Here is a 24,991-nt window from a genome sequence, read left to right on the forward strand (position 1 = left end):
TGCTTCCAAATATGATTTAAAAATGTTTACAGAGTAATAGTACATCAAGCAAGTCAGTGGTGAAGTGGAGAACAGCCGGGGAGATAGAGAAAATAAAATGAGTAGAAATACAGAGACCGTTCCCAGTCTTTTTTGTTGTTGTTGTTTTGTTTTTGTTTTGAGCCAGAGTTTCACTCTTGTTATCCAGGCTGGAGTGCAATGGTATGATCTCAGCTCACTGCAACCTCCGCCTCCCGGGTTCAAGTAATTCTCCTGCCTCAGCCTCCCCAGTAGCTGGAATTACAGACATGCACCACCATGCCCAGCTAATTTTTGTATTATTAGTAGAGACAGGATTGCACCATATTGGCCAGGCTGGTCTTGAACTCCTGACCCCAGGTGATCCACCCGCCTCGGCCTCCCAAAGTGCTGGGATTACAGGCGTGAGCCACTGCGTCCGGCCCCCCAGTCTTATAATCTAACTAGAAACAAAAAAATACATAGGTGCAAACTTCAGAAAATAACACAACAGCCTTAAACTGTGTTATCCTGAGCACAAGTGCAAAGTATCAATTTCAAATCAGGAGCTACAGGTAGGAGATGTCAGGTCTCAATGTGAACTATGCCTTGAAATACAGGCAGGACTGTAGTCACAATGAATAGAAGAGGGACTCCAGGTAGGAGTGGAGAACCATGAACTTCTCAGAGGCCAGAATGCATGTGACATGTGCAGATGAAAATGTCCCTGCCTGAAGCCCAGAGGCTGGTATGAAGGCTCAGTGTAGAGCAGTGGGCAGGGCCAAGCTCAGAAGGTTTTAAAAGCTGAGCTGTTTTATGCAGGATAAAGTTGACAGGGGTAGAAAGTAAGAACAGAAAGACCAAGGAGAATTGATTTCAAGGGACACAGGGAACCTATAGGGTAGCATAAGGAAGTAAAAGGTCATGAAAATTTCAAATGAAATTTTGAAGGAAGGAGAGACTCGGGCCAGAATGAATACTACTGAGGATAAAGAAAAATCTGTTGCCAAGGCTGCTACAGAACACAGTGTCTGCATATTAAATTAGAAAAAAAATGACCTCCCTAGTCCTTTCCAGACCTTTTTTTTTTTTTTTTTTTTTTTTTTTTTAAAGACAAGAGTCTCGTTCTGTCGCCCAGGCTGGAGTGCAGTGGTGCAATCTCGGCTTACTGCAAACTCCACCTTCTGGGTTCAAGTGATTCTCCTGCCTCAGCCTCCCAAGTAGCTGGGACTACAGGCATGTGCCACCACGGATAGCTAATTTTTATATTTTTAGTAGAGACAGGGTTTCACCATGTTGGTCAGGCTGGTCTCAAACTCCTGACCTCAAGTGATCCGTCTGCCTCAGCCTGATTGCTGAATTTCAAGAGAATAGTATATACATAGAAATCTAACTCCTTTCTCACTCTGTCTAGGCACCTGTGGCTCTGGAATGGCAAGAGGGCACATATTAGCAAAGCAGTCACATTAGCAGGGACCAGTGCATTTCTGGAATGACCAATGGGCAGTTTCATAAAAACTCAGGTGTCAGGCTGTAATGCACTAGGCTCCAGATCCTCTAGCCCCTGGTTTGAGCTTGAACTCTTGGAAAACATGTAAGAAGCACAATGGTTCATTACTGGGCTAGGAGTCCAGCCAAGACACCTATCTTAACAGTACTGCTCTAAAACTTCATGAGATCACCAATGATCACAACCAAGCCCTTCAGGCCTATGACAACCATCCACCCGATTATCCAGGCCCAGGAACTCTGAAGGATTCCAAGGTAAAGAAAGGGACTGATACATTCTTCCACACCTGGCACTGAACGATCTGCTAGAGCCTGAGGTTCCCCAACTCAACCAAGTCACTGTCAGGGAAGTCTGCCTGCTGGAGACACAAATTTAGAAACTAGGCTCATTACCTATGTTCAGTGAAAAGTTGTGACACTTTGTAGAGAAGCACAGGTTTATCCAGTGCAGGTGTTCTGTCCAGAACACCACCCAGAATTTATTTCCTGATGTCTCCCAGAATGACATCCTTGTGGCACCTGATCTAATCCATACACATACAGCTGGGGAATGAAGTTGGGGAGGGGGTTATGGGGAAACAAGGCAGGACCCTGCATGGGGTGGGTCTATGGGTGAGAAGGCAATGAGATGCTGACCAGCTCCATGGTGGTAGACACTTGATTCTCTCAATGGGAAGAATTCTCTGCAAGAGTACAACAGCTGCCAAAGGAGACCTCACTACCTCCAGGTAAAATTCTTCAGTGGCACTTCTAAACTCCAGGATTTATTTCTTCCTGAATTCCTTTTGAACACACATGCAAAAAAATCAAAACAGATTTTTTGACTACCTATTTTTGAGGAGATAAAAACACTGCTGGTCTTGAAATCCTTAGACTACTTCTAGAGGGACTCTTGGTGACAAGAAGCAGAGGAAGGCAGCTACGGCTCAGAGGCAGGAATGGAATGCCAGCTGTGAAAGAGACAACTGCCAACCTGGAATTTTCTGAAAGCCAAACTTGTCCTAAGAGCTAGCTAGATACATCCCCACCAAGGCTCAAAGACTTAGCCGGCCAGTGTGAGAAGAGTAGAGTCACAAAGCAGCAGGAACAAATCATGTGGCTTCACCAGCTGCCTCCCTTCCTAGCAGAAACCAGAAATGCCTTTTCCAAAAGAAATGAGTATTGGTAAGAGGTGCTGGAGCTCAGACCAGAGCACCTCACTCAAGCTACCTGGATCATTTTTAAGAAAATAAGCCCGGCGTGGTGGCTCACGCCTGTAATCCCTGCACTTTGGGAGGCTGAGGCGGGTGGATCAGGAGGTCAGGAGATCGAGACCATCCTGGCTAACACGGTGAAACCCCGTCTCTACTAAAAATACAAAAAATTAGCTGGGCATGGTGGTGGGCGCCTGTAGTCCCAGCTGCTCGGGAGGCTGAGGTGGGAGAATGGCGTGAACCCAGGAGGCAGAGCTTGCAGTGAGCCAAGATCGCGCCACTGCACTCCAGTCTGGGCAACAGAGCGAGACTCCGTCTCAAAATAAAATAAAATAAATAAATAAATAGGAACTCTAGTTCGGGTCATCCTCACACACTTGCTGTTCCCTGAATCTCAGCACACAGTGTGGAAGTGGATCATCCTTCAGGCAAAGCTACAGAGATGCCTGCACCAAGAGTACCCTACTGCCTCCCATCTGGGCTTTTACATACTTGAAGACAGAAGAGGGCTGCACAGTAGAAAACAAATGGTGGAGGTTAAAGAAGTCTACCCGAAAGGAAAGGATCATGAATAGAGAATTTATTACAACAGAGGGAAGGAAGAATTCTAGTCATTTTTTTTTAAAGTTGAGATAGGATCTTGCTATGTTGCCCAGGCTGGTCTCAAATTCCTGGCCCCAAGCAATCCCCCAACCTGTGCCTCCCGAGTAGCTGGGACCACAGGCACATACCATCACGCCCTGGCTAATTTTATTATTATTATTTTTTGAGACAGTGTCTCACTCTGTCACCCAGGCTGGAGCGCAGTGGCGTGATCTCAGGTCACTGCAAGCTCTGCCTCCCAGGTTCACGCCATTCTCCTGCCTTAGCCTCCCGAGTAGGTGGGACTACAGGTGCCTGCCACCACGCCCGGCTAATTTTTTGGTATTTTTAGTAGAGACGGGGTTTCACCATGTTAGCACCCTGGCTAATTTTTTATTTTTATTTTTTGTAGAGACAGGGTCTCATTATGTTGCTTAGGCTGGACAAGCGAGCCAGCCTCCTGCCTCAGCCTCCCAAAGTGTTGGGATTAAAGGTGTGAGCCACTGCAGCCAACTACACTTCTGTTATTAGTATATTTACATATTTGGTTCGGTTATACTCAGAAGCCCCTAAGGTGATGAACTATGACTTACCCAGAGTATTTAAAACAGTGTCTGGCACATAGTAGGTATTCTATAAATGTTGATGCTTTGAAATAATCTTACTGAGGTGGCCTTTGCAAATTCACATTTGAAGTCAAATATTTACTGAATAATAATTACAAATTGGGTATTGTGCTGGCTACTTTTCCACATAATCTCATTTAATCCACAGTATTAGCCCACTTTATAGATAAGGAAACCAGCTTAGTAGCCTCTCTTTGGCTATATAACTTTTAACTCCTCATTAAAGCTCTTAATAATCAATAACTCCCACATCTCCCTATCCCTCATTGTAGCAACTCTTGCTTTTGCTTTCTCTGGGCTCAGGCACAAAGCATTGCAGGAGGAAAGAAAAAAAAGGGGGAGCGGTGACAAAACCATGTAGGCTTGGCCCACTATAAATTCGTGCAATCTAATGATAACTTGACTTGCTGCCATTCTTCCTGCCTCATGGGTTCAACACCTCCAAATCCTCCTGTTCACTCAACCCCATTTTCAATCATCATAGCCTATCAAATTGCTCTCTGTTGCTTCCCTCATATCTTTGTGTTCCTTTCCATTCAATGGTCCAAATCCCTGGTATGTAAATTACATCATGAGCATGACTGGTCCTGCTCTGGTCTCTTCTCTCCCCTCTCGTTCCATCTGGAATCCTACCACAAGACCAGTCTTCCTAAAAGAGATTTGGATCACGTCATTTTCCTAACTAAAAGCCTTCAGTTGTTCCCTATGACTACATGACAAGGATAGCACTGGCACACAAGGCCCTCTGTGCTCTAGTCCAAAGCTGTATTTTAGTTCCTTCTACTCCCCAGCACAAACCCTCTGCCCTGGCCAAGCCAGCTAATGACCAGTCTCCCACAGAGCCCTTTACTCATACTATTCACCTGCACCTGCCTAGCCTACCCATGAATATCTTCCTCTCTCTGCCTGGTGAAATCCTGCCCATGTTTCAAGGCTTCCATCATGAAGCCTTCCTTGACGCAGCCTACAGGACCTCTCCTGCCTCTCAACACCTAGTGCACTTAATGTCCACACTTTCACTGGACTCTGGGCATATATGGAATCCTTCCATCTCCTATTACATTTTCATAACTTAAAGGCAAGGACTATCTTAGAGTCAGTTACACACAGTAAACATAATACAGTGTTTTGACTGACCCAAACTGTCTTAAAATATTTCCTTTAAAATATCATGAGTGTTAGGCCAGGCACGGTGGCTCATGCCTGTAATCCCAGCACTTTGGAAGGCCAAGGTGGGCAGATCACCTGAGATCAGGAATTCGAGACCAGCCTGGCCAATATGGTGAAACCCCATCTCCACTAAAAATACAAAAATTTGCCAGGTGTGGTGGTGTGCACCTGTAATCCCAGCTACACGGGAGACTAAGGCAGGAGAATCACTTGAACTCAGGAGGTGGAGGTTGCAGTGAGCTGATACTGCACCACTGCACTCCAGCCTGGGTGCCAGAGTGAGACTCTGTCTCAAAAAGTAATAATAAAAATTTTTAAAAAATTAAAAAAAGAATCTTATGAGTGTTGAATAAAGATTCTTCTCTGAAGCCTTACCACTTTACTAAGCAGTATTCTTTGGGGAGTTCTCACCACTGAACATAGAGTGCTCACACACATCTAGTGTTTTATATTTAAACTTAACACATGCATGTAGAATCAGTCTTCAAAGAATTTCAAATTACAAGTCTGGATCCAGAAAGACCCTGGCCAATCCAGAGTGTGATCACTGGACACCATTATTTAGCAGGGAAGGCCCAAACTAGAGAAATGTCTGATGATCCATGACTGCTAGAGACAGAAGCCCTGCCAAAGAACCTGAAAGGACTTTCCAGAGAGAAAAAATTGGGGTTAAACAAAGAGCTAAATTTAGTTGCTTCCTGAATGTGTTTTCCCAATCAATAGACCTAAAACAACACTGTTCCCCATCACAACACACACAGCTGGCAAAGAGTACTGCCAAGAAGAGTATGAGCAATTAGTGAATAATAGCTTATGTACTGTTGGTTGACACCACTTAGCATGAAGTCAATATATAGGGCACCAGCAGCAAGCTGTCAGAATCCTAAATCCCAAGCCATCACCAAATGGGTAATAAACGTGTTGTTCTTTTGCTACCGTGGGGATTAGTACAAAAGTACTTGGTATTCTAGGACATGAATGCCACAAGGCCAGACTGCGGGAGCTCTCCAAGTTCCTTCTGTAAACTGCTGGTCCATTCCTGAGAGAGTGCAGTACTAAAGAAAAGACTACAGAGATGTCCCTCAACTTACAATGGCTGTTATCCCAATAAACCCATCGTAAATTGAAAATATCTAAGTTGAAAATGCATTTAATACACCTAACCTACCAAACAAACATCATAGTTCAGCCTAGCCTACCTTAAACCTGCTCAGAACACTCACAGTATCCTACAGTTGGGCAAAATCATCTGGCAAAACAGTACACTGTAGAATACTGGTTGTTTACTCTCATGACTGCATGGCTGACTGCTGTGACTCCTGCTGCTGCCCAGCATTAGAGAATATCATACCTGCATATCGCTAGCTCAGAAAAAGATCTAAATTCATAATTTGAACTAAGTTTCTATTGACTAAGTATTGCTTTCACATCATCCTAGAGTCAAAAAATGGTAAGTCTAACCATTGTAAGTTGGGGGATCATCTGTAGTCTATTTGCCATTAAACTGCCCTTCTCTTCTTATATTTTTCCTCATTTTTATTCACATTTAGAAGAGAAAAGGAGATGTGATGGGTAAGGTTTTTGTGTTTTTTTTTTTGAGACAGGGTCTGGCTCTGTCACCCAGGCTGGAGTACAGTGGCATGACTGGCTCATTGCAGCCTCAACCTCATGGGCTCAGATGCTCCTACTTCAGCCTCCTGAGTAGCTGGGATTATAGGCACGTGCCACCATGCCCAGCTAATGTTTTCTATTTTTTGTAGAGACAGGGTCTCACTTTGTTGCCCAGGCTGGTCTTGAACTCCTGAGTTCAAGCAATCCTCCCACCTTGGCCTCCCGAAGTGCTGGAATTACTGGCATGAGTCACTGCACCTGGCCAATGGAAAACCCTTTACCAGCTGGGCGTGGTGGCTGACGCCTGTAATCCCAGCACTTTGGGAGGCCAAGGCAGGCAGATCACTTGAGGCCAGGAGTTTGAGACCAGCCTGGCCAACACGGTGAAACCTCATCTCTACTAAAAATACAAAAATTAGCCAGGCATGGTGGCAGGCGCCTGTAATCCCAGCTACTCAGGAGGCTGAGGCAGGAGAATCGCTTGCACCTGGGAGGCGGAGGTTGCGGTGTGCTGAGAGCTGAGATCATGCCACTGCACTCCAGCCTGGATGACAGAACAAGACTCTGTCTCCAAAAAAAAAAAAAAAAAAAAAAAAAGCCTTTACCTCTCTGGGCCTCATGTCCTCATCTGTAAAATGAAAAAATTATACTAGGTGATCAACTAACCTAACACTAACATTTTATGGTCTTAGACTGTTTCCCTATATATTCTAGTTTGCCTTTTTTGATCCAAACATTTGGATAGCAGATCCAATGGAGAAAGTGTCCCCAGCTCTGCGCTGACTGACTGCCCCTCAGTGAAAACCTGCTTGAGGATTGTGCCTTGGAACTGGAACAGAGAGAAAACCCCCCTGTAGAAGAAGTTGCTCAGTAAGATAACTGCCTGCTTGCTCTATTTCCAGCACAGATGCTGCTTGGCAAAAGGGCTTCCTTTCCACTCCTTGTCACTGTTAAGAACAAAGAGAAAAACCAGATGGCATGAAGCTGCTGGGCTTCTTTCCCCCTCATTGTCATGAACCAGTGGAGTGCAACTGGTCACTACATACCACAAGACGCCACACCCAAGTTTCTGGCTAAGGACCAGCACATGTGGTTTGTAGTATGTTTCTTGATAGGAAAATAGTTTTATATGAGAGAACTTTTCACTTCAGTCATTAAAAACAAAAGAAGTGTGAAGATTAAGTTGGGGAGCCAGAGTGTGTAGCAGAAAAAAATTTCTACCTCTGCTTTTGTCCATGTTAGTAAATATTTTCTCAGGCTCTGTTAGTTCTGAGAATCCTCCCTGATTCTCACTGTTATTCTCACTCTTAGTCACTTGACTCCAGGGCAGATCACAATCTTCCCAAGTTAAAAAAAATCCTGCAGTGTAGGGCTGGGCGTGGTGGCTCACACCTGTAATCCTAGCACTTTGGGAGGCCAAGGCGGGTGGATCATGAGGTCAGGAGTTCAAGACCAGCCTGGCCAACATAGTGAAACCCCGTCTCTACTAAAAATACAAAAAAATTAGCCAGGCATGGTGGTGTGTACCTGTAGTCCCAGCTACTCGGGAGGCTGAGGCAGGAGAATCACTTGAACCCAGGAGGTGGAGGTGGCAGTGAGCAGAGATCGCGCCATTGCACTCCAGCTTGGGCAACAGAGTGAGACTTCATCTCAAAAAAAAAAACAAAAAATTCCTGCAGTGTAAATAGTTCCAGGGAAATCACATGCTGCATAATCCAACAGCCTCAGCAGCAGCACTTGGACTACAGATATAGAGAGCTTGCAGCAGGAGCAGCTTCTTTTACAAAGAGGGCAGTAAAAAAGGAAGCAGTCAGAGGTGGATAGTTGGCTGATCTGGAGGAGTACCAGACTTAACAGATGATAACTGCCTTTGAAAGGTTTAAAACCTAGCAATTTAAATTAAACCCAATTTTGAGCTAGGCTGTTTGCCTTTACACAGGTGTTAAAAATCAAAGGACTTTGGCAAGTTACACTGTCACTGTCACTGCCACTTAAGGAAACCACCTTAGTAAACAGGCATGCCTACCAGAATCTGCCAGCAAAAGACTGACATAATTCAGCAGTCTTGTTTTTTTTTTAAGCAGTCTTTCTTAGCCTGACAGTTGGCCTATTTTTTCTTCACATGGAAAGCACATGCAAGCTACTATACTCAGCAAAACCAAATACAACAGAGTCCTACTATTATCTATTAAAAAAAGCCATGTCTGACTTTCCTCCAAATGCAATTAGCTGCATCCACAGTTCTCCTTATGGCAGCTACCAGCATTCAAGATTTATATTCCTTATATTCCGAACTTCAAACCAAAATAAAAATATTATACTCAATTCCTTCTCTACTTACTAAAATGATTATGACTTCCCCTTTGGCTCTTAGGATCATTCAATAACAATGGTTTTCAAACCATATTCCAAGAAGCCCAGTTAGTAATGTGGTTTGGGGGGAAGGGATGGGACAGCAATGTGATGAATTACCTCTCTCACAGCTGCTTTAATCTGTTTTATATGCCATAGGTTTGAAGAAAAGGTTCTAATGCTAAAAAAAAGAAACAATAATCACTGAGGTAATAGAACTAGATTATCATCTACAATGACCTACATAAGGCACTACACTGATACATGAAATTAGCCAACTTTCAATGTCCTGGGCTAACAGGAGATAAGAATAACATAGTAAAGAAATGTAATTTATTAAAACTCTATTTTTAGCCAATGATTCCAATCATCCATCTTCAACTGTTTTTTTGCAACAACAAATAATTAGTAAAATAGAGTTGAAATCTGGTGAAATGTACGGGCAGTAATAGAGAAGCCAAAGTGAAAATAGATCTGAATATCTGAATCTACATAGCAGGCCCTTTGCCTTTAGTTGTTACTCACAACATACTAAATAAGTAGCAGGCCATATCCTGCCAGATACAGGATATACACAGACATCTAGAGAAATTACCCCACCACCATGGCAGAATGCTCTTATTGGCTGCAATCCCCAAGAGACAATAATACTGGGCCAGCCACCAAGCCACTTAAATTAATTCCTAGTGTGAGATTCTGACTCAGAAGCTGGGTCTTTCTGTTTCAAGCATAATAGAAAGGCAACAGCAACCAGCAGGATGTGGGACCTGGTGTGACTCACCCGTGCAGAACTCCTTGCTCACGTTGTGGGGCACTGTGATCCGTCGGTAGACAATGGGCTCGGACTCCAAGATGTTCTCATCATGGCGGTACCGAGTAGGCCTTTCATTTGGGATGCCCCGGGAACGGGTACCACTTCTCCTTTCATAGGTATCAATCTCCTCAAACACAGCTGCCTTGTCGAAAAGAGCCAGGTTCCCTTCAAAATCAAAATCTGTGTCTGGGATCTCCTCAATATCATCCCCGAAGCACTCGTCATCTTTATTCTTCATCTGGCCATTCTTTAAACCACTTTTCTTTGGAGTTGCCTGATTTGGGTGCCTGCTACTAGATGACCCTGGAGAAAAAATAGGGACTAAAGTCAGTGTATCCACAGAAAGCACTCAGTGAAAGTGGAAAATACATTAGTCCTTTGTGGAGAGTGTTACAGGAACCAAGGTGAAAATGGTAAAGGTAAGTATTGCAAAATCATATTAAGTAGCACAAACAACAAATCTCATGTGCAATAATAGGTTTCAAACATCACCCAATCTGGGCCCAGTGGCTCACGCCTATAATCCCACATTGGGAGGCTGAGGCAGAAGGACTGCTTGTGCCTAGTTCAAGGCTGCGGTGAGCTATGATCACGACACTGCACCCCAGCCTGGGCAACAGAGCAAGAATCTGTCTCAAAACACACACACACACACACACACACACACACACACACACACAACAAATATTACCCAAGTAACTTGTTAATGAATATGAAATAAGCAGTACTCCTGGAAATCTTAACCAGCTATCCCCTTCATAAGGAAACCAGTAATGACAAAAGCTTTTCTGACAACTTACTATTAGCAAACAAGAGGAAGAGCAAGAATATAGCATGGTGGTTTTGATATAATGACAGAGGCAGGAGGCAGACAAATTCCAGAGGCGGGTCCCTGGTGAAGCCCCACCTTTGAAGCTGAAAAGCCTGAGACTATGGCCCAAAGTGAGAACTTATATCCCTGTTTTCCCGCTAGAATGTTGTTTTTTCTTAAACCACCCATGGCCTTGCCCCCACCCTATCCTGTGCCTATAAAGACCCCAGACTCAGCCAGCAGAGATGAGAAACAGCTGGACGTTGGAGACTACGGCTGGATGTCAGAGAGAAGTGGCTTGACTTCAGAGGGATAGCTTGACTGTGTAACTGTGGAGAAGAATCCAGCTGGAAGACAGCCAGACTTAAGGGGAAAATTACCTACCCACCACTGACTGTCCCCTTTTCAGCTCCCCTTCCCACATAAATAAAAATAAAATCACCCACATTTACCATCCTTTAATTCATTCATGTGACCTCATTTTTCCTGGACACTGGACAAAAGCTCAGAAGCCATGAGTGCAGATACAAAAGGCTGTCACACTGGTCCTTTGCCCTCACTGGCAGAGGGCAGCTGCAGGCCCACTGAGCTGTTAACACTTAAGCCATCTGTGGATGGCAGAGCTAAAAGAGCACCATAACACATCCTCTGGGGCTTCAGGAGTTGCAGACACCCCACCTAGATGCTGCCACATGGCCTGCACAGAGTTCGCTCCTGCTGATGCCCAGAAGCGCTCGTTCTGGCTCCTGCACCTGCTCACATGTGCACTCCCTCCCACAATGGGTAGAACACAGCGGGTCTGAGTGAGTGGAGTTTGATCCCACTGGCACTGAAACAGCCAGCCAGTTCCAGCGCTTGTGCACTCCAGTTCCTGCCTTATTCACTCGCACATTCCCTTCTGCAAGGAGTTGAGAGCAGTGGGCGGAGTAAACGAGGCACCCCTGTCATGAGTCCCGTGAATAGGTCAGGGAAGGGAAATATCCTGCTTCAGTTTGAGTCTGAGTGTCTGGCAGTTGTTTAAGAGGGAAATACCCCCAGAGTAAAAGAAGGCCTGGTCTTACAGCCTGAAGCTTGCAGGAAAATACTATTCAGCTAGTCCTTAATTCTATGCTTACCCAGCAAGCAATCTTCTGATTTTTAATTTGGTCTTAAGCTAGATCCCAGCAGCAGGGAATCCCTGGTTTGTTCAAGAAATTCTACATTCTGAGCCAGGTATACGCCTACTACTACAAATTGCTATTCTGACTTACAAACCTTTCTTTAGACCTTTCGGTTAACATGATCTCTTTTCTCAGAATTTTATCTCTTCTGGTTAAGCAGTTTCTGAAACACCAAATGATGACAGGGTCCATACTGAACTGATCCTGTAGAGGCCACACTAATGCACATCCACAACAGAGTAGCCAGCCACACCCTGTCTCTGACACCTTATTTGGCTACTACACATCAGTCAACAACTACTCTAGCAGCCAAGGCAGAAGGTCTCACAGAATTCTCCAAACCACCCACCCCCAGAGAATCAAGCTCTGGTCTCCATCTGATTACCCTGAAAGGGTGGATCAGGTGACTGGTATGCCAGACTGAACCTCTATCACAGTCTAAATAAATGGAATGTACTTCCTTCTGAAAGACTGGGCTCTTCAATTACTGAAAACACTCAAGTCATGGTTAGAATGATCCCAAGCAAAGCCCCTCACATATACTAAGCCAACTATGCTGCCCTAACTCTTCTCACTGCAACCTCCTTCAACACAAAGGACCAAGACTTTAGAGAGCTAGGATCTAGTTCTCTCACCAAAATATTATATAATTTTATACCATCAACTAACTTCTCAGGGTCTTAACTTCCTGTATATAGAATGCTCACTGTGGTTATCTCCAGTAGAGTTTCTAGCATTAACAAATTAATATCAGCAAGATCAATCACAATAATTATTCTGAAAGGTATACACTATGCAAATGTAATTTATGCCCAAGTATTCCTAATGCCATGTACTGGTGTGGAAAAAGTGGTGATGGCAGTGAAGATGCAATTTAGGTCTCTGAAAAAAAAAAAAAAAAAAAAAAACCAAGGCCAGGCGCGGGGGCTCATGCCTGTAATCCCAGCACTTTGGGAGGCCGAGGCAAGCAGATCACGAGGTCAGGAGATCAAGACCATCCCGCCTAACACGGTGAAACCTTCTCTACTAAAAATACAAAAAATTAGCTGGGCGTGGTGGCATGCGCCTGTAGTCCCAGCTACTTGGGAGGCTGAGGCAGGAGAACTGCTTGAACCGGGGAGACAGAAGTTGCAGTGCGCCGAGGTGCGCCACTGCACTCCAGCCTGGGTGACAGAGTGAGACTCTGTCTCTAAAAAACAAAACAAAAACAAAACAAAACAAAACACCAAGGCTGACCAAAATTATGAAGGTAAGGCAGAGTGGTTGAGACACCATAGACAGCTAGATGATGAACCACTATGAAGCTAGCCACACTTTGGGTTAAGTTCTAGTTCCAATAATTTGATGAAACGCTCTGTGAGAGCACACTTATGCCATAGCTAGGTGCTAGGATGATGGTATACAACCAAGACATGCTGCTCAACAAGGAAAGAGAAGAAATATGCTGGGCACAGTGGCTCAGGCCTGTAATCCCAGCACTTTGGGAGGCCAAGGTGGGTGTATCACCTGAGGTCAGGAGTTCGAGACCAGCCTGACCAACATGGTGAAATGCCATCTCTACTAAATACAAAAAATTAGCCAGGTGTGGTGGCACATGCCTGTAATCCCAGCTACATGGGAGGCTGGGGCAAGAAGAACTGCTTGAACCCAGGAAGTGGAGGTTACAGTGAGCCAAGATTATGCCATTCCACTCCAGCCTGGGCAACAAGAGCAAAACTCCACCTCAAAAAAATAAAAAAATAAAAAATAGAAATATATATATATATATAGGCAAATAATGAAAATACGATGTGATTAGAGTTAGAAAGAAGTTTATATAAAGTGCCATAGAAATGTGGATGAGACGGGCTGGGTACAATGGCTCATGCCCAAATCTCAGCACTTTGGGAGGCCAAGGTGGGCAGATCACTTGAGCCCAGGAGTTCGAGACCAGCTTGGGCAACATAGTGGGACCCCTACCTTTATAAAAAAATAAAAAAATAAGAAACCAGATGAGAACACATCCTGGCTAAAAAATAAAATAAAATAAAATAAAATAAAGACGGCTGGGAGCGGTGGCTCATGCCTGTAATCCCAGCACTTTGGGAGGCTGAGGTGGGTGGATCATAAGGTCAGATCGAGACCATCCTGGCCAAAATGGTGAAACCCTGTCTCTACTAAAAATACAAAAATTAGCTGGGCATGGTGGCATGTGCGTGTAGTCCCAGCTACTCGGAAAGCTGAGGCAGGAGAATCACTTGAACTCAGGAGGCAGAGATTGCAGGGAGCCAAGATCGCGCCACTGCACTCCAGCCTGGCGACAGAGCGAGACTCTGTCTCAAAAGAAAAAAAAATAAAATAAAATAAAGAGAAAGAAATATGGATGAGACTACTCAGGAGGCTGAGATGGGAGGATCACTTGAGCCCAGGAGGTCATGGCTGCAGTGAGCCACAGTCCACACCACTTGCACTCCAGCCTGAGCAATATATATATATGTATATGACCAGCCTGGCCAACATGGCGAAACCCCGTCTCTACTAAAAATACAAAAACTAGCCAGGCATAGTGGCGTGCACCTGTAATCCCAGCTATTTGGGAGGCTGAGGTAGGAGAATCGCTTGAACCCAGGAGGTGGAGGTTGCAGTGAGCTGAGATCAAGATTGCGCCACTGCACTCCAGCCTTGGGGACAGAGTGAGACTCCGTCTCCAAAAAAAAAAAAATAAAATATATATATGTATATGAAAATATATGCATATATATTGATATTTATATATATGAAAATATATACATATATATTTTACATACGTGGGTGAAAAAGCAAAGCTGGATCAGGAAGAAAGAATGGGTATGAAAATACAAGGTCAGGATAACACCATTAGCAATATACACAGACAAGGGAAGAACAAGAGAATAAGGATTATCAACGTACTGCCTCAATATTAAATCAAAACATCCTATTAGAAATAGGTCTCTTGCCCAGTGGGTATGTGTTTCCCCAGGGGTGGACAGAATGATTCACCAGGATGTAGGAAGAAGATACTGAATATTCTATTTATTTTTTATTTTAACTAAAAACAGTAGAAATTAAACTTTATGAATTTTAATGTATTGATGAAAACTAGGACCCTTATGAAGTTCCATGCCAGCCAATTGCTGCCCGTATTTGAGATATCTGAGGAAAATGTGACATTCCATAACAAGAAGTCTATCCATGCAAGTGGGTATACATCAATTTTTTAAAATTGCAGTAAAATATACATTACATAAAATTTACCATTTTAACCATTTTTAAGTGTACAGTTCAGTGGCATTAAGTGCATTCACACTCTACAACCATGCCAATTTTTAACTAAAGCATACAAAAATGAGTATGTGGCTTAAAAAGATACTTGTAAAGAAACTATATGTTAAATAACGATAATACTAATGTAATCATAAGTAAACAAGCAAATGGCAGGACACTTTCCCTATTCCTCTTACAGGCCTTCTTTAGCTAGAATGAGGTTGTCAAAAATTAATTAAATCTATGAAGATGGTCTCCCAAATTATAAAGTATCAAGAAGGTCATTCCAAACATGAATCCACATTAACTATTATGAATTAGCTTCACCCGAAGTATATACTCTACATCAAAAGTCTGCAAACTATAGCTCATGGGCCAAATCCAACCCACTGCCTGTTTTTGTAAATAAAGTTTTATTGGCGCACAGTCATGGTCTAGGCAAAGTGAAAAGAACACAGAGGATAATGTCTAGAAAATGTACACACGGCCAGGGGTGGTGACTCACACCTGTAATCCTAGCACTTTGGGAAGCGGAGGCAGGCAGATTACCTGAGGTCAGAAGTTCGAGACCAGCACTGGGCGTGGTGGCACACACCTGTAATCCCAGCTACTCGGGAGGCTGAGGCACGAGAATCGCTTGAACCCAGGAGGTAGAGCTTGCAGTGAGCCAAGATCGTGCCACTGTGCTCCAGCCTGGGTGACAGGGCGAGACTCTGTCTCAAAAAAAAAAAAAAAAAAAAAGAAAAAGAAAAAATGTACACACAATGCAAAAATGAAAAACAATTCAGTACAGCACAATGGTCAAATAAATAATTCAAAGGTAATAGGAAATGAGTATTCCTTTTTAAAAATAATGTTTGTTAACAGATGTTCATACCAGATAATGCACAAAATATGCAGAAAATTCTAAATATTCACATAATATTTTGATTTCTTTTAGTAAAAAATTTGCATCCATCTTCTAAAGTTTTGTATCCTGCTTTCTCGCTTAGGAGCATCCTCGAGTTTCATGAAAAAATTCTTCAAATACTGTATCTTACTTTTTATGGCTGCATAAATCATAGATCATACCATATTGATTGATACACAGCACATAGATCATACCTACTGATTAACTTTTAAGTTATTTCTCATTTTTGCTGTTACAGACTCGACCCAAACACACTGACTTTGATTACTCTTGCTAAAAAAAATCACTCCCATCTGACTACTTACAACGGTGTGGGTACCACTGACCTAGCACTTATGCTACATTACCTACTTTGTTCTGTAGTTAATCTGTGTTCTTGCTCTAACTTCCCAAGGAGTTTATAAGCCAACAGAGGGCAGGAATGATGTCATTCACACCTGTCACCCAACACTATGCCCGGTTCAGCGTAAGTACACAAAACTCTGCTGAATTAAGAAATAAAAACAGCAATATATATATATATATATATTTATTTTAAAAAAGCAAACACTAGCCAATCAAAAGTTAAAAGTCTAAAAAGAGGTTATAAAAAAAGGGCAACTTGAGATTAACTACAAGAAAAAGCAATAAAAATCATGCCTTTGTTACATGACTGAAAAGGCCAGGAAGATAAAGTTGTTGACAATAATATAACGTAAAAGAGTTACGAAGCAAGGGCTTCAGTGGAAAAAGTTCAGTCATGTCCAATATGAACTGAAAATGAACTATCCTGGAACTATTACAATGACTGATGAAAATAAGCAGTTGATCAATGAAGGAGAAGACAGGGTTAAGGAAGCAAAATGGGAAATCGCTCCCATTCAGATAAAACCCAAAGCTCCTGAAACAAGATGACCAAGAATAAAGCCCAGAGGAAACAGGATACAGACACTGCTAAAGAGGAACAGGCAGAGGCACAAAAACAGTTATAGGAGGAAACAGGAAAGAATCTAGAATCCAAAGACCCAAATACTCTGAAGGCAGGTCAGACTTCCCAAATGACACTGGTAGAAGGCCAGTTATCTTGGAACTAAAGTTTGAAAAGCATGAGCTGGGCTGGCACGGTGGCTCACACCTGTAATCCCAGCACTGTGGGAGGCCAAGGCGGGTGGATCACCTGAGGTCAGGAGTTCGAGACCAACCTGGCCAACATGGCGAAACCCTGTCTCTACTAAAAATACAAAAATTAGCCAGGTGTGGTGGCAGGCGCCTGTAATCCCAGCTACTCCAGAGGCTGAGGCAGGAGAATCGCTTGAAGCCAGGAGGCAGAGGTTGCAGTGAGCCGAGATCGCGCCATTGCACTCCAGCCTAGGTGACAGAGCAAGACTCCATCTCAATAAATAAATAAAAAATAAAACATAAAGAAAAAGAAAAAGAAAAGCATGAGTTGCTTCTCTAACCACTAGCCCAGTATTTGTTAGCCGTAAGCAGTGCACTAACCACTGAACACCAATATGAATGTTCAAAAGCACAAGCTGAGCATCCCTAATCCAAACATCCAAAATCCAAAAATTTCTGAGCACCAATGTGATATTCAAAGAAAATGCTGATTGGAGCATTTTGGATTTCTGGATTAGGGATGCTCAACTGGTATGTATTCCAGAAATACTCCAAAATCCTTTTAAAAAAAATCCAAAACCTGAAACACTTCTGGTCCCAAGCATTTTGCATTAAGAGATACTCAACTTTTATTTGGGAGGAGAGAATGCAGCATAGAAAACTTTTGCTCAGTTTCAAAAAAAAAAAAAAAAAAAAAAAAAGCTAATAAATAGTACCCACTGCATATCATGCCACATGAGGAGGAGCTATTGAAATGCAAAGTAGAAAAGTAAAGAAAACAAACATGACTAGCTGTAAAGTTCGTTCACAGCATGTTGACAAAGTGCCCCACTATAAAGACTAACAGGGTCCACAGTGGGAGATGCCTTAATTCTGCCCTAATGATGCTGGGCACTGGTCACCATTTTCTGGCTCAGCTGTAGGACTCTACAAACATAACTTACAACAAAACCCAGAGATGTTGTATGTAGAAGGTTTCAGGTGTTTTCCCGTATCCCTCTAAATGCAGAGCTGATTCATTCATTTGAGACATAGACACTAAGGACTAGCTATGTTCTAAACACTGTCAGGAAAGCAGAGTGTGAAAAATATTTCCCAAGAGGAAATACTGACATCACAGGTCAGTAAGAGAAAGATAAGAGAATATAAAATAAATGCAAGTTGTCTCTTATTCTGCAAGTGCTCAGTTGTCTCTTATTCTTCCCTTTCCTCATACTTTAATACAATTATTATTATCCTCATACTTTAATACAATTATTTAATACAAATATTAGGAAGTCCTGAGTGAATAAGCTGTCTCAGTACTTGGCTTACTCAGCCCAAAGGGCCTGGCTCTGCATTAAACTGGCCTTTGGCCACTGCGAGAGAAAAGCACTTCCCTTGGAAAAGATAAACAGTCTTCCCAGATTTCTTTACCTTTCAATTACAAAGGCCATGCAAGTACTGCAGGCTGGCTGCCTTCCTGTGCCGTTTTTCTGCCAGCCTTTGGCACAGAGGCCCTTTGGCCAGGACAACTTGTAACAAACCCATTGTTGTGTAACCCTCAGTGCCACTTCTTTATTGGTTTTTGTCACACACACACTGTAAGGGGGAACTTTGTCCTGCACTTATCACACTAAAGGGTACCTGAATGTTAAACTACAAATGTTTTACTGCCAGGTTAAACAGGCATCATGAGAAGGTGCCTGAGAATATAAGGGACCTTCTTCTCAACTCTCAAATTCTAGGCCCTGGGTTTTCAAGCCTATTAGATATATGAAGCACATCCAAGGAAGTTTAAAAGTCAAGAAAACCTCAGTAGAACCATGAAAACTTGGCAAAATTCACTTCCTGCCTCAGGTGGTGGGATGACTGTTAAAATGAACAGACCGTTAAAGCCCAACCATACTGCAACAATATTGACCATCTTTCCATTTAAAAGGTTCAATTCCATTCCTCATTTCTCTCCACCTCCAGTAACAAAGAGAAAAAGGGAAATTGGCGCTAAACAGAGGCACTGTCATGCCTATAGGACCACCTCTCTCTAAATACAAATGAGTTAAAGGCCAGCTATCTACTTTCTTTGTTTGTTTTGAGATGGAGTTTCACTCTCGTTGCCCAAGCTGGAGTGCAATGGCACGATCTCGGCTCACTGCAGCCTCCACCTCCCGGGTTCAAGCAATTCTCCTGCCTCAGCCTCCCAAGTAGAGATTACAGGCATGCACCACCAGGCCCAGCTAATTTTTTGTATTTTTAGTAGAGATGGGGTTTCATCATGTTGGCCAGGCTGGTCTCGAACTCCTGGTCTCAGGTGATCTGCCCACCTCGGTCTCCCAAAGTGCTGGGATTAGAAACATCAGCCACCGTGCCCAGCCTCAGCTATCTACTTTCATGTTCTACAGGCAAAAGAGCCTTAACTTAACTGTTAAATTTTTATTCAACTGCATGTTACCAATGACTATTCAAGTTCATAGACTAAGATTTCAGAGAGGGATGCCTTTCATCTGCCCCTCATGGTCACCATTTTTAGCTGTGACATGGGATTTGATAAATATGAATTATACCCATACTCAGAGCTGCATCCTAAACAAGGCTTGGTTTCCCTCTGCTCCCTGGGACTGATGTTATGTCTATTTGACAAACATCCTGAATGGTCACAGAAAAACTATTCTTTATATGATTCTTTAAACCCACTCCCACCCCAAAAGAAGAGATTAAAATCTGCTTGTGCTAAATCATCAATGTTGGATTAGCTAACTAAACCAACAAATTCCTCAACTCCTTATTGCAATCCTGAAAGAACAGTTAAAAGCCAGAACTGAATACAGATTATATTTCTTTCTTTCTTTTCTTTCTTTTTTTTTTTTTTTTTTAAGACAGAGTTTTGCTTTGTTGCCCAGGCTGGAGGGCAGTGGCACAATCTCAGTTCACTGCAACCTCCACCTCCAAGGTTCAGGCAATTCTTGTGCCTCAGTCTCCTGAGTAGCTGGCATTACAGGTACCCACCACCACGCCCAGCTGATTTTTTGTATTTGTGTACAGATGGGGTTTCACCATGTTGCCTAGGCTGGTCTCAAACTCCTGAGCTCAGGCAACCTGCCCGTCCCAGCCTCCAAAAGTGTTAAGATTACAGGCATAAGCCACCACACCCGGCCAACAGATTATATTTCTATAGCTTCATCAATCTACTAGTCTCAATATCAATGTACATAAACTGGAGAAAATTCTAAGGCAGACCTTTTTACTTACAGGGCTCAATGAATGGAAAAATAATTATAACTCTACCTTCTATCAGAAACCTATTCTGAGCCACGTCTCATTGCCAAATTCCCAGGCCACAAACATTTTCCAAACTAATCTGGATTCTAAATAAGTTTCTTGAAAAATAGTAACATTTTACTGCCCTATGATCTCTTTACCTCATTTACATACAGTTAACTATCTAGAAAAAGGAAACTGACAAAACAGCAAAAGCAGAATAACCAAAACCTGGAAGCCACCAAGATGTACTGCAGTAGGTGAATGGGTAAACAAACTGATACATCCACACAATGGAACATTATCCATCAATTAAAGAAATGACCTATCAAGCCACAAAACGACATGAATGAATCTTAAATGCATCTTGCTAAGTGAAATAAGCCAGTCTGAAAGGGCTACATACTGTATGATTTTAATTATGTGATATTCTGGAAAAATGCAAAACTGCAGAGATGGTATAATAAAAAGATTAGTAGTTGCCAGGGGGAAGTGGAGGAAGTTGAACAGGCAAGGCACAAGAGATTGTTTAGGACAATGAAAGTATTCTGTTTAATACTGTAATGACAGATACATGATGCTATGTATTTGTCAAAACCCACAGAACTTTACAGCACAAAGAGTGAGCCTCAGTGTTTGCAAATTTTTAAAAATCATTTAGGAGGTTAGGAGATCCCAGGATGGAATGCAGAATGTGATAAAACAAATTAACTGTATTATGAATATATGAAACAAGTCAATGAAGGAAATGGGAGACCTAAATAACTCTAGAAATGAATGGAGTCAGATGAAAGGCAAAAGAAACGGTACGTAAGCACCACATTCTATTTGATAGTTTCCCACAGGAATGGGGATAGGAGTTAATAATTCTGATACCACTATATATGTATACTGGAATTGAATAATTATGTAAAGAATAAATGACAACAGGAGACAGGTTTCTCACTGTTGGAGTGAGAAGTAACAGACAAGCAAAAGGAGAAGGCTAGAAGGATCCATGTGGTAATGGATTAAAGTTGGAGACATCAGTATGAATTCATACTTAGTATAGTACAATATACGTAGTTACATATAGAAATATTTAAATATGTATATATATACTGGTTAAATATACACGCATATATTTTCTTTTCTGTGAACTCTGCAGAGAAGTATATACACATATTTTCTTGCTGTCAGCTATAAGGGTGACACCCAGGAGCAATGAGCATACCTAGTGAAGAAGAAAGAAAGGAGAAGGGGGGAGGAGGGAGGGGGAGAGGGAGGGGGTGGAGGGAGGAGAAGTAAGGAGGAGGGAGGAGGAGGAGGAGGAGGAGGAGGAGAAGCAACAGCAGCAGTAGTAGTAGTAGTAGTGGTAGTAGTAAGCATCTTTCAGTGTCAGAAAGTACCTAAGTACTAAAAAAAAAAAAAACCCACAATGATTAGAGTATGTCAAAGGGACAGGAGATCTAAGTGAAAGACTGGAGACTAGCCAAAACTGAAATAATTTCAGTACCAAAATAAAGTAATATTGAATTATAAGCCAAAGTACAAAATAAATACCCATGAGTACATGCTGATATAAATAAATGACTGAATAAATAAACAAATGGGGGAGAAGAGAGGAATCTCTGGCATAAAAGAATTCCAAGTAATGTCTGAAGATGCTGTGTCCTCAAGGAGAGGGAACATAACTTCTCACTCCCTGGGTGTGGGCTGCACATAGTGATTTCCTTCCAAAGAGTACATACGTAAAGGGGGAAGAAAGAGCCACTTTACAGAGGAGAAACTAGATATATCCTACTTTAGCCAGGTGATCAAGGTGAACATCAAAAGTTATAAACCATGGTGATAATATATACACTTGACACAAAGTGATGAAAATGGTACTTTACCTCTGTTGTCTTCCACCCCCAAACATATAACCCCAGTCTAATCATGAGAAAAACATCAAGTACCAACTGAGAGACATTCTACAAAATACCTGACCAGTATTCATCAAAACGTCTAGGTCATCAAAAACAAGGAAGGTCTGAGAAACTGTAAGAGCCAAGCAGAGAAATGACTACCAAATATGATGTGATATGCTGGACAGGATCCTGGAACAAGGGCATCCAGGTAAAAACTAACGCAATCTGAATAAAATATGGACTTTGTTTAATGATAATGCATCAACATTGGTTCAATAATTATAACAAATATACCATACCAATGTAAGATGTTAATAACAGGGGGAAAAATATGTAGGAAAAAATAATATGAATTGCTAATAAGGGTCATCTTCAAGTGCACGGAAGATTATAAACTGCCTATTTGAACTTCTAACAAATCAACAATTTCTGGTAAAAAAAAAAAATATATTTTCAGACAGGGCAACATAGTGAGACTTTGTCTCTACTAAAAGTAAACAAACTAGCCAGGCATGGTGGCACACACCTGTAGTCCCAGCTACTCAGGAGGCTGAGGTGGGAGGATCATTTGAGCCCAGGAGTTCAAGGCTGTAGTGAGCTGTGATCGTATCACTGCATTCCAACCTGAGTGACAAGGCAAGACCCTATCTCAAAAATGAAAGAAAGAAAAAAAGGAAGGAAAGAAAGAAAGAAAGAAAGGAAGGAAGGAAGGAAGGAAGAGAAAAGGTGGCCGGGCGCGGTGGCTCACGCCTGTAATCTTAGCACTTTGGGAGGCTGAGGCGGGCGGATCACGAGGTCAGGAGATCGAGACCATCCTGGCTAACACGGTGAAACCCCGTCTCTACTAAAAATACAAAAAATTAGCCGGGCGAGGTGGCAGGTGCCTGTAGTCCCAGCTACGCGGGAGGCTGAGGCAGGAGAATGGTGTGAACCCCGGGGGGGCAGAGACTGCAGTGAGCCGAGATCGCACCACTGCACTCCAGCCTGGGTGAAAGAGCGAGACTCCATCTCAAAAAAAAAAAAAAGAAAGAAAGAAAGAGAAAAGGTTAAAGTCTAAATGGAAAGAATCATTTTCTATCCAAGCATTCTACAGTTTTTCTAAGGATACAGAAGTCACAACTGAATTTCAGTCTCATATTTGCAAACATCGTCATTTCACATAGTTGTTTCATATGCACCAAAGGAAAATACCTTGAAACTGTACATTACATACATTAAAACATTTTCTTAGGCCAGGCACAGTGGCTCACTCCTGTAATCCCAGCACTTTGGGAGGCCGAGGCAGGCAGATCACCTAAGGTGAGGAGTTCGAAATCAGCTTGGGCAACATGGCAATATCCCATCTCTACTAAAAATACAAAAATTAGCTGGGTGCAGTGGCTCACGCCTGTAATCTCAGCACTTTGGGAGGCCGAGGTGGGCGGATCACCTGAGGTCGAGAGTCCAAGACCAGCCTGACCACATGGAGCCCCGTCTCTACTAAAAATGCAAAATTAGCCAGATGTGGTGGTGCATGCCTGTAATCCCAGCTACTCGGGAGGCTGAGGCAGGAGAATCTTTTGAACCCAAGAGGCGGAGGTTGAGGTGAGCCGAGATCACGCCATTGCACTCCAGCCTGGGCAACAAGAGCGAAACTCTGTCTCAAAAAAAAAAAAAAAAAAAAATTAGCCAGGCATGGCAGCAAGTGCCTGTAGTACCAGCTCCTAGGGAGGCTGAGGCAGGAGAATCACCTGAACACGGGAGGTGGAGGTTGCAGTGAGCCAAGATCACACCACTGCACTCCAGCCCGGGCAACAGAGCGAGGCTCCATCTCAAAAAAAAAAAAAAAAATTAGTTTTAATTTAGTTGTTTATTCACTTGAATCAGGCATCTCCAAAACTTAAAATGTTGGCCCCTGACACAGGTGTCACACCACAAGCTATTAAGAGAATTCACCCAGCACATTAAAACCTTACTACATTGCCACCAGGACCACAGTGTGAGGAGCAACAATGGTAGCAAGAATTATCTGGAATTTTATGTAATAAACTTTCTGAGTGGGGTCTAGAGAGACCTAGCTCACTCTAAATTGTGCCTTTTAGAAGGTATTGCCACAGAATGACTCTAGCTTGTAATTTTAAATGAGTTAATGAATACTCATTTAAAATTTCTTTTGGTTGTTCGTTTTGAGACAGTCTCACTCTGTCACCCAGGCTGAAGTGCAGTGGCATGATTTTGGCTAATCACAACCTCCGCCTCCCTGGCTCAAGCCATCCTTCCACCTCAGCCTCCTGAGTAGCTGGGACCACAGGTGCACGCTGCCATGCCCAGCTGATTTTTTTTATTTTTTTTTGTAGAGATGGGGTTTTGCCATGTTGCTCAGGCTGGTCTCGAACTCCTGGGCTCAAGTGATCCGCCTGCCTCAGCCTCCTGAAGTGCTGAGATTACAGGTGTGAGCCACTTGCACCCAGCCTCTCACTTAAAGTTTCTAATACATTCTGCTACCATCTCTGAGTACAAAACCATCTAAGTAAAATAAGAATAGTTTGCCGGCCGGGCGCGGTGGCTCACACTTGTAATCCCAGCACTTTGGGAGGCCGAGGCAGGCGGATCATGAGGTCAGGAGACCGAGACCACAGTGAAACCCCGTCTCTACTAAAAAAAAATACAAAAAAATTAGCCCGGCGTAGTGGTGGGCACCTGTAGTCCCAGCTACTCGGAGAGGCTGAGGCAGGAGAATGGCGTGAACCCGGGAGGCGGAGCTTGCAGTGAGCTGAGATTGCGCCACT

The 24,991-nt window shown here is 42.9% G+C and overlaps 1 protein-coding gene across 3 annotated transcripts in view; it reads right to left on the reverse strand.

Annotated features, from left to right (window-relative positions):
• Positions 1-24,991, reverse strand: part of EDC3 (enhancer of mRNA decapping 3) — a 67,346-nt gene that overhangs the window by 16,286 nt on the left and 26,069 nt on the right. For all 3 annotated transcript variants that reach the window (XM_030814763.1, XM_030814764.1, XM_030814765.1), the window contains one exon: positions 9,822-10,157. In XM_030814763.1, the coding sequence (XP_030670623.1) occupies positions 9,822-10,157 (336 nt within the window). The remainder of the gene's footprint in view (positions 1-9,821; positions 10,158-24,991) is intronic.

Source organism: Nomascus leucogenys, chromosome 6, assembly GCF_006542625.1.
Source record: "Nomascus leucogenys isolate Asia chromosome 6, Asia_NLE_v1, whole genome shotgun sequence".
NCBI lineage: Eukaryota > Metazoa > Chordata > Mammalia > Primates > Hylobatidae > Nomascus > Nomascus leucogenys.